The 15531-nt window shown below is 35.1% G+C and overlaps 2 protein-coding genes across 2 annotated transcripts; one reads left to right on the top strand and one right to left on the bottom strand.

The window, feature by feature from the left end:
- Window positions 1–5541: 5541 nt before the first annotated feature.
- On the top strand, window positions 5542–6318 carry LOC104104440 (pathogenesis-related protein 1B). Its single transcript, XM_009612526.4, has one exon. It carries the CDS (start codon window positions 5579–5581, stop codon window positions 6083–6085), a length of 507 nt encoding a protein of 168 aa, XP_009610821.1. The 5' UTR covers window positions 5542–5578; the 3' UTR covers window positions 6086–6318.
- A 3466-nt stretch (window positions 6319–9784) lies between these two features.
- LOC104104441 (uncharacterized) lies at window positions 9785–12016 on the bottom strand. Its single transcript, XM_009612527.4, has 2 exons — window positions 11279–12016; window positions 9785–10778 (listed from the first exon to the last, which is right to left on the bottom strand). The coding sequence occupies exons 1-2, from the start codon at window positions 11878–11880 to the stop codon at window positions 10067–10069; spliced, it is 1314 nt and encodes a 437-aa protein (XP_009610822.1). The 5' UTR covers window positions 11881–12016; the 3' UTR covers window positions 9785–10066.
- Window positions 12017–15531: the final 3515 nt, after the last annotated feature.

Below are 15531 nucleotides of genomic sequence, written 5' to 3'. Positions count from 1 at the left end.
TATTATAAAATATACATATGGATGCAAGTAATAAATTTGGACGATTAAGTCGTCACGAAATAATTTAAAGCGGTAATTAATGCATATTCAAGTAATTAAAATGCCAAAAAATCAATTTTAATGCTTTAACAATTAAAAATATTATAGAAAATACTTGTATAACTCTTGTAAATTAAGTAATGATGCAAAATGATATTTTGAAAGTATATATACTATTTTAAAAATATGAGGATAAAATTGGGTATCAATTACTACGCAATCACTTAATCTTTCTGAGTCCAAACTCATTAACAAGACATGAGAATTTAATTTATTCCACAATTAAACAACGTTAAAGATCCTTCAATACACTCACAACTCGAGACTATACGTCAAATCAAGACAGAAATCAAGTACCCAGTAGCAAACTCTTGACTCGCAAATAAACTTTATTCGTCACATTCAACCCATCTGAACACATCCCGTAGTCATATCATACTCATCATATAGCTATTCAACCGCTCATCGAGCCATAATTTTCCACTCATAGGGACACTACCGGATATATGAGTCCAAATGTACAAGTTCACACAATTGTAGCTACAGAGCCTAAGCTACGGTCTAAACCTGGCCTCAAGTCCTCCAGATTGGCGCATCACCAAAACACAGAAATCACATCTCGCTCCTCATCCCTGGAATCACAAGCCGTCGATGCACGGCTGATACCGAGCGCTTGCATGCACATACGAATGCGTGGAGGGAATTCAAAGAGTTATGTTTCAAGCTGAATCAATTTCGCACGATAAGGAAAGAAAGATGGAAAATTATCCTAAATGCCATGTAGCCTCTCGAAGATACGTATGGACGTCATCATACCGATCTGCAAGACTCTACTAGACACTTGCTCATGACTTGTAGAACATATGAACCTAGAGCTCTCATACCAACTTGTCACGACCCAAAATCCAACTAGCCGTGATAGCACCTAACCTCACCCCGCTAGGTAAGCCAAATAACAACAATCCGATTCAATTAATATTTAACTGACTTTAATACACTCCCAAGGACTTGTAGTACAAATCATGAGCTTCTAAAATTAGAATTTACAAAGCTGGTGTGAAATAAAAATACATCATCTGTCTGAAGTATATATGAACAGATTAAAAATTCTAAAGTTACCATGAACAAGAGGCAGCAATGACTGGAACGCAGGTACATATTCAGATCCAGCCCTAGTCGTACGCAGCTACATCAGCATCAGAAATCTGCACACAATGTGCAGAAGTGTAGTATGAGTACAACCGACCCCATGTACTCAATAAGTAACAAGACTAACCTTTGGGATTAAAGTGGTGACGAGCTCAACAGGTACATTCCAGTATAAAAATAACAGTACAAAAATGTAGGCATGCTTTCAAGTTCAACAGTTAAACTAAGTACAGGTAAAATAGATAAATTCAGCATGATATGGAGAATATGACATCTCTATATCTACATGCCAAAATATATGTTGTACGTGATGTACCATAATGGAAACCTCGTGTACTCACACTCTCAAAATACTCAATCACTCAGTACTGTATATGACCAATTCAACCCAGGGGAAGATTCATCCCCAAATATAAATGATTCGGACAAGATCCATGTCCAGGGAAGATCCATCCCCAAATATAAACGATTCGGACAAGATCCATGTCCAGGGAAGATCTATCCCTCAATATAAATGATTCGGGCAAAGATCCATGCCCAGGGAAGATCCATCCGTCAATATAAATTATTCGAGCAAGATCCATGCCCGGGGGAAGATCCATCCCTCAATATAAAGTCAACCGCGCTCACTGTGGGGGGTGCAGACTCCGGAGGGTCTCCTTCATCCCAAGCGCTATAATATCCAGATCCAAGCATAAATAAATAAAATATGTTGCGGCGTGCAGCCCGATCCCATAAATATCACTCAAAATCTCTAGTCTCTCGGGCTCTCAATGACATGAAAATCAATCTGACATGATGATATGATGTATCAATGAATGACAATAGAGACTGAGATATGATATGCAAATGATAGATGTGACTGAGTACAAAATTACAATTAAAACAAGTAATTCAATAGCAATCAGACCTCTGTGGATCCCAAAATATCGGCATGTAGCCTAAACATGATCTTTAACATGAGTCTCAACTCAATTTCCTCTAACACGTGGATGATATATGGATAATGACATGATTATTTGATTGTGCAACTCCACGGAATCAATTAAGTCACAATTTCTATGGTGCACGCCCGTCACCTAGCATGTGCGTCACCTCCATACAATTCACATAATATGTAATTCAGGGATTTATACCCTCAAAACCAAGTTTAGAAGTGTTATTTACCTCAAACCGTGTAATTCTTTATTCCAATATGCTTTTGCCTTGCAAATCGGCCTCCGAACGCCTCGAATCTAGTCACAATTAATTCGATACAGTCAACACAATTTATAGGAATTAATTCCATATGAAAATACTTATTTTCCAACAAAATCTAAAATTACACTAAAACATCGCCAGTGGGGCTCACGTCTCAGAACCCGACAAAAGTTATAAAATATGAACGCTCATTCAACCACGAGTCCAACCATACCAAATTTATCAAATTCTGACATCAACTCGACCCTCAAATTTTCAATTTAACCTTAAGGGTTTTCATAATTTTTTCAACTTAAACATCAATTAAATGCTAAAAATAGCAATAGATTCGGGTAATTTGACCAAAATTGAGTTAAGAACACTTATCCCATTATTTTTCTTGAAAATCTCCTAAACATCGCCTCTCCCTGAGCTCTAAATCGTTAAAAATAGAAAATGGAATGGAGTCCCATTTTCAGAACTTAAATCTGCTGCCTAGGGGTATGTTCTTCGCGTTCGTGACCATCATCTCGCGTTCACGATGAACATATTCCTCAACGGCCATTTTCAAACTCTTCCTAGACAGCCTCTAGTATAATGGACATAACTTTTTGTACAAAAGTCCATATGACAAATGGTTTGACTTTCTGAAAACTAAACATCAAGGGATACAACTTTCATGTTTTGATCATCTTCCAATTCCTTATAGATTGCGAGATATAAGCTTCCAAAGTCGGACGACGGACAACAGGAATTTCTTTCTTCGCGAACGCGAAGAACAAAATCCCAAAAGCCAAATCCTTCTTCTCGAACGCGAGAGTCGCAAACGCGAAGAACAAAATCAGATATCAGAAAACCTGCATCCAAAGTAGCCCAAAATCACCCGATAACACCTGAAACACACCCGAGGCCCCCGGGACCCCAACCAAATATACCAACAAGTCCTAAAATATTATACGACCTTAGTTTAGGCCTCAAATCACATAAAATAACGCTAAAATCACGAATCGCACCCCAATTCAATCCTAATAGAAACCAACAAATTTCAACTTCTACATTCGATATCGAAACCTATCGAATCAAGTCTGATTGACCTCAAATTTTGCACACAATCATAAATGACATAACGAACCTATAAAAATTTTCAGAACTGGATTCTAACCCCGATATTAAAAAGTCAACTCCCCGATCAAACTTCCAAACTTAAATTTCCTACTTTCGCCATTTCAAGCCTAATTTAACTACGAACTTCCAAATAATTTTTCGGACATACTCCTAAGTCCAAAATCACCGTACGGAGCTATTGAAATCATCAAAACTCTATTCCGGAGTCGTTTGCACAAAAGTCAAAATTCCGGTCAACTCTTTTCATTTAAGTTTCCAACATGAAATTTATTCTTCCGAACTAATCCCGAAACACCTGAAACATCAAAACCGACGATTCACACACATCATAATATATCATATGAAGCTATTCAAGACTTCAAATAGTTGAAATGAGCGTAAATGTTCAAAACGACAAGTCGGGTCGTTACAAGAATTAACATAGTAACCATAACCAGACTATTTTAATTATTTAACAAAAAACACATCTACTAGATCAAAAAAGTGTTTAACTTCATGCATTGGCAATCAGATTTGCTACTATGATTTCTCACTGTATCATTTTTTTAATTCTATAAAGTTACTCAATGAGGAATGTATTGCAAAAAGAAAAGTGAAACCTCAAGAACATTTGAATTTTAAGCTCTATTATCAATATAATAAATTAATTAAGATAACTTACTTTTTTAGATTTTTGATCTTATAGTCAAGTTGTGAGGCACAATTTGCGACCCTGATGGCGCAAACCTTTACCTAGGGATCGTAGCACATAAACCTTTTTTAAGGACTAAGGTATATGAGGATGTCAATTATCATAGTGTAGAGTTTAAGTTTTCATTTTTTTTTCATCTAATAGTGTATAAATTTTTTCATTTCACGATAAGTTTGACTTACAATTATATGTAACTTTTATGGTAAATTGCTAAATGGCAATAGTTACAAAATTCTTCCGCATTATCAGTGTATATAACTGAATCAAATTACTCTTTTTGCATAACAAAAACACTGGTCTCTCTTGTAAGTCTTCTCTTGGGTCTATACTTCACCACCTAAAGCATTGGCCGAAGTCTTTTTAAGGAGTTTGGTTGTCATTTATCCATTAAAATTATAGGGAAAATAAGTGAATGCCATTACAGCGAGATGCTTTAGGGTGTTATTTCTGGGAAAAATAAAGTAGTTAAATCTTAAAACACCCTAGAGGATTTCAAACTCTAGCTTTTTCCCTAAAACTTGAGCTTTCTTTTCCACTAATGTCGAGAAACGAAATAAACATAAGCTATTTACACACACAAAAAAAAAAAATTGCCATTTGAATCTAAAGTCAAGTTGTGATTGGAATGAGATAATAGAAAAGTGTGATAGTACATGAGTAACGTGTAGGGAAGGAAATTAGAGAAAGAACTGAAGAATATCCAAATATGCTTTGCCTCCAAATTTGAAAGTTATTTAACGTCATCGAGATGACTGCCCATGTTCAAGTTTTCCACAAATATTGAGAAAAGAAAGAAGAAGACACACACACTGTGTTTGGTTTTATTATAATTTTTTTCTTTTAGAGAATTGATTGTACAAATTATTATAAGAAATATAATATAAGATTTAGAAATAAGATTATTAGAAAAAAGAAACACCAAAAAGTATTTATTTTAAATTCTTTTTCCAATGGACATTCCCATTCTGAAACAAAAGAGATATAAATATCGAAGCAAAAATTAATCAGATCGTTAAATGTAGAAAATATTAGAAGAATTAACACAGTAACCATAACCAAGTAACCATAACCAGTCTATTTTATTTAACAAAAAACACATCTACTAGATCAAAAAAGTGTTTAACTTCATGCATGGACAATTTAAAATTATTTTGCAACATCAGGTAAAATATTTTACAATAATTGGTAACTGCTTATATAAGTTTAAAATATGATAACCTAGAAAATAGGATAAATAACTATCTATAACAAGATATATTACATTGATATTACCATGTCAAAAATTTTTAGTAAGTGCATGAATGATCGCCGTGAAATCTTCAAGATTTCTCCTATAAATACCTGTGGTAGTAAATCTAGTTTTTCCATTCAAAATAAAACATTTCTCCTATAGTCATGGGATTTTTTCTCTTTTCACAAATGCCCTCATTTTTTCTTGTCTCTACACTTCTCTTATTCCTAATAATATCTCACTCTTCTCATGCCCAAAACTCTCAACAAGACTATTTGGATGCCCATAACACAGCTCGTGCAGATGTAGGCGTGGAACCATTAACTTGGGACAACGGGGTAGCAGCCTATGCACAAAATTATGTTTCTCAATTGGCTGCAGACTGCAACCTCGTACATTCTCATGGCCAATACGGCGAAAACCTAGCTCAGGGAAGTGGCGATTTTATGACGGCTGCTAAGGCCGTCGAGATGTGGGTCGATGAGAAACAGTACTATGACCATGACTCAAATACTTGTGCACAAGGACAGGTGTGTGGACACTATACTCAGGTGGTTTGGCGTAACTCGGTTCGTGTTGGATGTGCTAGGGTTAAGTGCAACAATGGAGGATATGTTGTCTCTTGCAACTATGATCCTCCAGGTAATGTCATAGGCCAAAGTCCATACTAATTGAAATGAATGTCCATTTCACGTTATATATGTATGGACTTCTGCTTGATATATATAAACAACTTAAATAATTGCACTAAAAAGCAACTTATAGTTAAAAGTATATAATATTTGTAATCCTCTGAAGAACTGGATCTGTAAAAAGTCCAAGTGGTCTTAATTAAGGGGGGGAGGATATATGAATTCAGCTTGATGTATGATCTGATATTATTATGAACTCTTTAGTACTCTTACGAATCATGTGTTGATGATCTAGCTACTTGCGATATTATGTGCAACATCTTATAATTAACGACATGTATTTTCAAACAAAAGGAACCAGTTTACACACTTCATATAATCTACTAGAGGGCCAAAAACATGAAAATTACCAACTTAACGTGGTTAGAAGATATTGAAAGTGGAGTAGCTAGTTTTTAATAACTGAACCGCCAGTTTTAAAACCGACGGTATAAAAATATTTACGCAATTAACTAGGTCATTTATAAGATAATTATATGTAATTATGTATGGCGAATTATCAATCAGTAATCTGGAAAACAAAATTGTAACTAACCTATTATACTAAACCTACTATAATATATTAGATTACATTAATCATGTCACTAGAAGATCTTTAATTTACATTGTCTGTTAATACAATAATAACAACAAATCCTGAAAAATCTCACGGGTATGATTGTTTAGCACAGTGCAGTCTAACAGTATGGTGGGTAAGGCATGTGCCTTAGGCACCCAATTTAGAGGGGTCCTATTTTTTCAGAAATACTATATATTTTATAGATATTTAAAAAAATATATATAGTAGTATGTTTGTGTTTTTCATGGAAAGAAAACCTTTTAGAGTAAATAAAGTAAAAATTTGACTTACTTAAAAATGATAGATGAATAATTTTCAATTTGAGTTGATTTAACAATTCCATTTTTTACTCCTTCTTTTCCAATGTTTCAATCTTACTCTTCATATTCGAGAACCTACATATCTTCTTCCTTACTCTTTATTCCTGCTCACCTTCTTGAATTCTTTCTCCAATATTTTTTTCTTTCTCTAAAATTTTATTTTTCACCTTCTTTCTCCAAAAATTTATTAGTTCAAGTGTTCAATAATATTTTTAAGATTCCAATACTTCTATACTTCTATTACTTTATAAAAAATATAGTATAGTTTTCAAGATTTAGTTTTGAAGTAGACAAGCAACAACTAGATATTTTGGACTCAAAGTCTTCATTCTTCAAACTTCCTGAATCAGTAATCGGGTAATATCTTTCTAGTATTGTTTTTATTTGGTATTTGGTATTTCATTAATTTTACTCCATACATATCATTTAAGTTTTTTTAAAAAATTTAAATACTTAGGCATCACATTTGACTTTGGCCTTAGGCCTCAAATGCGCTTGAGCCGCCCCTGAACATTAGGAGTTTTTAATTAACGTTTACTACATGACCTCCCAAATTTGTTGCTACAGATCGTCTTCTCCTCTTCTCTAGTTGTATTATTCTTCATTAGTCTATCCATAATCTGTCTCTTCCATTTGGTTGTTATTGAAGCATATACATAGAGATAGAATTAAATTTATAATGACGGAATATATAAAAATAATAAAAAAAGACGGAATGAAAGCGTTTTCCCTACTGAAACTAAAACAATTGGATTATTTTCAATCCTAGTTGCTATCCAATTTTGGTTTTTCCTCCTAGTTTGAAGCCTCTCTTTTGGGTATTGGGTGCAAAAGATTTGCGTCATTTGATGAATAAAACAGTAAAAATAGTTGAAAAAAATAAGACACGCCGTTGACGGTGATCGAATCGGGGTTACAACGACTTTGTTTTTAACAGTTGTCATTATTTTCTAATTTATAGCTTTCAATATTCTGTGAAGCTAAACGTTCTGTTTCCATAATTTATCAAAATGAAAATTGGTAGTGACATTAAAGAAATTTACAAAAAGGAGTTTCTTTTCTTAAGTAGTAGTTTAGGAAAATTTCACCATTTTGGAGCCAAAATGTCTATAGCCAGATGCATTCAACTTATTAGGGTGGGCATCGATCGATTCGGTTCGGTTGTGAATATTATCGATTTAGCATATCGATTATCAGTTTATAAATATATTATACCGATAATCGAACTGATAAGCTATCGGTTATCGACGTTATCGGTTTCCCGATAAGATTACAAGAAGCATAGTGTATAATTAACATGGACTGAACTTCAATCACTGAAGTTTGCATAATGAGATTCCAAGCATAGCCATTTCGCCATTCTGATTTTCTTGTAATATGCATACTTTTGTTTTACCCATTGCAAGTTGCTTACTTGACCACAGGATAACATTTATAAGTTCCCTCAATTTTTCATATTACAAACAAAGAAATGGAAGTATCAAGGAACAGTTTTACATAAAGTTGACCTGCGTTTAAGCAAAAAAGAAAAGAACAATTCACTGGAGTCTGAACACCTTTTACAAATGGTGGTCAATCCCTTCACCGAAATATTATGATAAATTACACTGTGTATATAAGTAAAATATTGATTTTTGAAGTATAAATTATATATTGAACGCCCTTTGTTGAGAATTTTATTTTAGTTCTTTCAAGTCTTAACACCCTTGAAAATATTTCTGGCTTCGCTTCTACAAGTGAGTAAAGGAAGAATAGTGAATGTTAAGAGGTTATATCCTACCTCAAATCAATCAAGAAGCTCAAAATTAAATTTCAAGAGTACATTTCACTGTTACCATTGATGGAATGAAGAGTGAAGACTTGCGGCTGAGAAAAGTTCAGAGAAAACGGGAATGAACTGAAGGTTGAAGCCCTATATAAGTATTTATATACTTGAGGGTAAAATCATAATTTATCAAATTTTATTGGGTTATCGGTTAATCCGTTATAAAATTTGACAAATCGAGACCCGAACCGATAACCCCATTGTAAACACTAAAATGTTACCGAATCATTAACTCAATAACCCGATACTGATAACCCAATAAGCTTTTTTCGGTTCGGGCCATCGATTTTACCCGATATATGCCCAGTCCTACAACTTATAATCGACAAATGCAGAGACGGATCCAGGATAAAAGTTCTCTGGAAAACATATCCACACAAACTGGAAACGTTTCTGGGACACAAAATTCTGAAGGAAGCAACACCAAAGATGCCGAAGGAGAGTGAAACTATACAATCAGAGGGGTAGGAGTTACGTTGTTGAGCTCAATTCACATTTTCCTTGTGTATGACTGCACCTTGCATAGAATACAATATTTTGTGCACTTGAGCACTTGTGCGTCCATTTCTCTTTCACTTATTTTATTGCGTCGACTGCTTATCTCTGTCCAACAATTTGTGGTTTATTATCCATCAAGTTTGACTTCTACTATGAATTCTTCACGTACGTGTCATACAGTTTGAATATTCATTTAACTTAGCTAATGTACTCCAGATTTCGATCTACCTATCCCTCATCCAACACCTAAGCCTATATAGCGACTTCCTCCTCCTTATCTTCTTTTTCATCATCATTATCACGAATATAATAATAATAACATTGTGTTGTCCTTATTATTATTGTCGTCCACAAAACATCTAACACCTAAGCCTATATATTATCGCTTAATGCATGCCACCTGATTCTAATGTATGCCAACTCAGAAACCAATTGACTTTGGAATTTTACCAAGAAGCAACAAAAATCAACCAACATTGGATTCCTGATCTCAAAATTTCATTCCTTAACCATAACTACATCACTATGTCAAAAATTAATTTTGTTTACAAGAATCAACTAATAAATAAATACTTCCAAACGAGGCAAAGGTTTTAAAAAAAAAACAAGACAGATTGATAACCACTGTACACTCTATTGTAGAAGGGAAAACGTAGGAAAAACATAAACCAGCTAAAAACTGCTGGCAGTTGGCAAAATTTCAATAAAGCCCAGATCCCGTGACCCATATCCAGATGGTAACCTGACCCGTTTAGCCTTCATTCTTGATCCGACTGCCTCAACTCTTTCCGGAGCTTCTTAGTAAAAGACTGAGAAGCATCCATACTAAGATCCATGGCAGCTGCCAATGCCACGAAAGCTGCAGCATCCTCCGCGCAGTTCACATGCTGCACCCCGACAACCACCTCCGGCTTGCTGCATTTCCCGTCACCCTCCACCGTGGACGACATCACAAATCCACGGTACAAGAGCTGTGCCCACGACCCGGATCCAGGTGCTGACCCAAAATCCGACCCGGATCCAGAACCTGAGCATAAGTCAAAACTGCTGTTTGGACTAGTCAATGGGGTAGCACCATTGGTGATGTCTACACTAAATTTCCCACCATTCTTGGTGCTGATAGTTGAATTGGACAAAGTAATGGCATCAGTAGCACCATCAGGGATGATTTCAAAGCGATAACCGAGGTCACCACCGTGCTCTCGCCATGCTTCTAAGCGGCCCCACGGCTTCCATGTACCGTTGCCTGGGCGAAGGATGAGCCACGCCCCGGGGTTTGATCTGCTGACATTATTTGAACCTTGTGATGGGACAAATGGGGTAACCATTGATGCTGCTGCAATTGGTGAACCAGAGAGGTCATGGATTGTGATTGACCATCCCTTTCGCTCTGTTAGGGATGACAACTCTTTATCAGCTGTGCAAGAATTAAAGCAGCTTGTTGATGTGCTTGGTTCTGATAGTGAAGATCTGTACAAATAACCAAGATTTAGATGCAGAGTTCAAGAAAAATATGAATCAACATAGACTAAAACTAATGTGTTAATTAGCTGGATAATCACCAACAGGTAGGATTATGTTAGGATTTAGAATCAATGAATTCAATTCGTTATACATGTATATAGCCCTACTTTGTCCAGACATGGGGTGGGTAAGGAGTGCATACACACTACTTTCCTCATACCCCACACGTGGTATTTCATTGGATTTTTTGTGGTTGTATACATGTATATAAGTCTATTAGGAAAAAAAAAAATATATATATATATATATATATATATATATATATAGTTTTTCTCGCAAATATATAAATTTCGAGGCAAAAAGTAATGAATTTTACATCAGCTATGTTTATTGTTTACACTAGGTTTGCCATGTGACTATAGGGAATGAATTTGTTTAGCGAAGAAAGATCAGTTTTCTTTACTAATTATAAGAAAATCAACTTCAATTGTAGAAGATAAACTAACCTTGATCTCAAATTCCTGTCACCGTTGTTCCTGAAACTGAACTTGCAAGTAAAAACAGGTTGTTTAACATTTCCATTGACTTGATAAACTTGAGGACTACACTCAGGTTCACCATCAAATTGGAAAACAAATCTTGGGTCAGGTTCAGCTTTCACATTCAAATGCAATTGTGCTGCAGTACTAGATCTACCAACCAAAACCCATTCATCCTGAATCACAACTCCTCTGCGACCATTACTTTCCAACCCCTTTAAATCCAATGGTACCAATACGCTCCCCAATAGCTTCCCACCTTTCAATAAACCACAACCAATCCCCTTTTTCCGTGCAAAAATTTCAATCTTTAAACTGCAAGTTTTTCCTCTGATACTTGATTTTTCGACCAGTTTGTCAAGTTCTGTTTTGTTCAAGTTGAAACAAGAGTGAGTTCTGTTCTCCAGAATTGGATCTTGAATAAACGCTGGGATAGTTGAAATTTGTGTGGAAAAACCTCTAAGCTTGAATTTACAATCAAAAACCGTACTTGAGGACAGTTTGTGTTCAGCCGGAAACTTCAAGGCTAAGTTTCCGATAACTATTCTCACAAAAGGACACGGATCCATTAGTCCTTTAGTTCAACTGTTCTTCAGCAAGAGAATAACTGAAGATAGAACTAAGGGTAGAAAGTGAATTGACGGCAAGTATATACACATATATACAATATAAGGATAGAGAAAAAAAAGAGTTTTTATTTGTATGGATATGCGTGCGGAATGAGCTGTGTGCACGTAATATGCCAGCAAAAGAGCATCCTTTTCTCTTTTCTTTCTGTCAATTAATCAATACTTGGTGTGCAAGAACTTGTCGTTTTCTAAGTAATTTCTTCTCTTTCTCTCTGTCCATTAGCCAAGCATTTGGTGTGCGAAAATTTGTCACTTTCCTAGTATTTCTTTTTCCTTTTAGGATTCTATTGAGTTATGGAATGATTTGATAGGTTAGATATGGTTGGACTGGCTTACAGCTAATTCGAGGTTTCTTATGCCAGTGAGGCAAAGAATTGACAGCAGTCTTTGGTCTTCACCAAATTTGGAAAGAGTCCCATTGATATGTTAATTTTAAGGAAAATGATATTATATAACCGTTATAAAAATAATAGTCAAAAAAATATATAAAATTTATATATTATATACAAATTTACATTATATATATTATATACAAAAATTATATAAGTTTTATATACTTTTTTGGCTATTAATTGTAAATAATTTTTGAAGTGGACTAAAAGTGATAATTAAAAGTGATAATACCCCTTAATTTTAAGAGTTTGATTTTTATACGATAATAATATATGAGAAATTTGTATGCCAGCAAATCACTTAAAAGATATAGTATATAATAATTTATATTAAGAACATATAGAAAATAAGACATGAGATTTATTAATAGATTAAATTGTAGTGATTAATGTAAAAATTATTTAAATTATTGTGTATATAAATTTGATCCGTTTAAATATAACCAAATAATTGAACTATCAGTTTAGAACATAAAACACCATTTGAAAGTTAATTGTGTTTATTTGAATAAATTTGAATTCTAGAAACTTGTAGAATTATATTACTATTTGAAAGTGGGTCCTAATATTTTTGGATTTCTGGAAATAAAGAAAAGATGGTTTTCTAGGATGAAGAAAATAAGAACGGGTTGTTAAGTAAGACTCCGGAACCAAAATGTGATTCTTTGGATTCAAAGAATCAAAATATATGGGGGAAACTGGCCATCATAATATGTATAGCGCGGTTATTCACCGCGCTATACCTTAACGGTCGTTTGTCCGTTAAAGTATAGTGCGGTGAAATATTGCGCTATGCTTAATTATTGGGCCAACCGATAATTCTTCTGGTATTAACTGACCCACCAATAATTCTTCTGGTATTAACTGACACACCAATAATTCAACAGAGTATAGCGCGGTGAAATATCGCGCTATACTTAAAAGTTGGGTCCACTAATAATTCTTTTGTACTTAATTGACAGACCAACAATTCAACTGGGTATAACACGCATATTTAAGGCGTTGTACATCAATTTTTTCCTTATTTAAAGAGTTTCAGGAGGATTTTGTAAAAATCCATTCAGAATCCTTCAAGTCTTCCGAAATATTTGTTCGTTAAATATTTGTTCGTTAAGTTATTTTGCATTTTGTCATAATATCTGAAGAGCGGAGAATTAGGGTTTCATTATATTGGGGAGTGAGGTTGTGGTGGAGAATAACTCAGTACACTATAGTTATTCTCCACAGTGTCATGTTAAGTTTCCACTTACAATGGAGTACGATACATTGGTATCGTTATTATGTAAAAAGACAATGAGTGTGAGCAAACGTTCGGTTAATATTAAAGTAACCGGAAGATATCTGTATTTTGTTACTCCGCAAGGGGTTGCTTGTTATGCTGAGTTTAACATCGAAGACGATGAAACTCTAAGAAATTTTTTGAGGACTATGGATGAACATCGGGAATATCTTGTGATAAAAATGTTAGAAATGTACGTCAAGGCTGAAGACGTTCGCAATAATGAGGTTCCGCAAAGTAGGGATATCCCTCAATCATCAGGTGGTTATTTTGGAGCAGGTTTAGCCGAACAGGTTCCGGGTGAAAGAGTTTGGCCTGATCTAATCTTATCTCCACGGGCGAATGAGGAACGAGAAAATAATTTCTCTCCTAGTTTACATAATCTACAAGTCGAGTGGTATACTTCAATTTTTATTTGTGTTACGATGTTTATTTTTATGTATTGAATTTGTATTAACACTTATATATTTCACATGGGGTACTGTCCAGATATGAATTTTACAAGTTATGAACCAACGCCTAGTTGAAATATGCCTAATTTTGGTATGTTGGAACATGGTGGTCCATCCGGGAGTCATGTTCAACAAGATAATGTCCATCATGGGATATCAACACATTGTGATTTGTAAATGAAGTGATAAAGTTATATGTAAAGTTTGGATCAATTTGAGAAACTCATTATTTTATTGGTTGTGTAGTGAAAACGAGCAACTTGAAGGTCCTGTCCTTAATCAATTGCCCGAAGACGACATATTTAATCGGGATCTAAGCAGATGCGCAGAGTCAGGAAGAGAATAGTGATTTTGACAACAATATTAATGAGTCTAGAGATGACACACCCTTCCCTGATGAGGGTGATGATGAGGAGGAAGAGAATGCTGAACCTGATTTGACGAGGTAGCATGCTCCAACCCCCGTTAGACCAAGAGTGTACGAGTCCCACGTGTCATTTCATTCAAGGGAGATTCCCTACCTTGATCATTTTCCAACTATGCCGGATGTGGATGCCCTCACAAGGGATCTTGACGAAATTCGGACAGCAATGTGGGATGAATCTAGAGCAACGGTGTTGTCAAAGGGCATTCTTTTTGCAGATAAAGCGTGCTTAAGCAGGGCGGTGCGAATGTACAGCATAAAAGAGTGTCGTGAGATCGTGGTTCATGAGTCATCTCCGGATATATACAAGGTTATTTGTAGTAGATGGTTTACGGGTTGTAATTGGATGCTGCATGCGAGGAAGCTGAAAACAAATATGTGGGTTGTGTGTAAATACATTGGCACCCACAATTGTGAAATGGACACATTCAGTGGGAATCATTTTAACTTGAATGTTGACTTGATTTCTCTTGTCTTGATTCCACACATTGAAGCGTCCATAAGGTATAAGATCAAAGAGTGTATAGCATCTGTCCACCAGGTATATGGGTGTACTATTTCCAAAAGAAAGGCATTTCTCAGGCGCAAACGTGCGTTTGAAATTGTTTATGGTAATTGGGATAAGTCATTTGCATCTCTACCCATGTACATGGCCGCATTGCAACACTTTAACCCCGGTACTACTGTTGAATGGAAGCTTGAGTGAAATCCGGGAATAGCAAAACACATATCTGGGCATTTAAAATTTTAAACCAGCCATTGATGATTTTGTGCATTGTCAGCCGGTAATATCCATAGACGGCACTCATATCTATGGAAAGTATGATATTAAGATGTTGATCGTAGTTGCAGTAGATGCTAATGGAAGTATATTTCTTCTAGCATTTGCTATTTGTGCAAATGAAATCCAAGAGACGTGGACATTATTTTTGAAACACTTGAAGGAGAACGTTATCAGACAGCGTTCAGATATTTGTCTAATATCTGATCGTCATGGCGATATTTTAAGTTCTGTACAGAATTTGCGTGCATGGCAGGAACCGT

This window comes from Nicotiana tomentosiformis, chromosome 10 (genome assembly GCF_000390325.3).
Source record: "Nicotiana tomentosiformis chromosome 10, ASM39032v3, whole genome shotgun sequence".
Lineage (NCBI taxonomy): Eukaryota > Viridiplantae > Streptophyta > Magnoliopsida > Solanales > Solanaceae > Nicotiana > Nicotiana tomentosiformis.
Note: the sequence above shows the minus strand (reverse complement) of the source record. Positions and strands in the feature narration are given on the sequence as shown.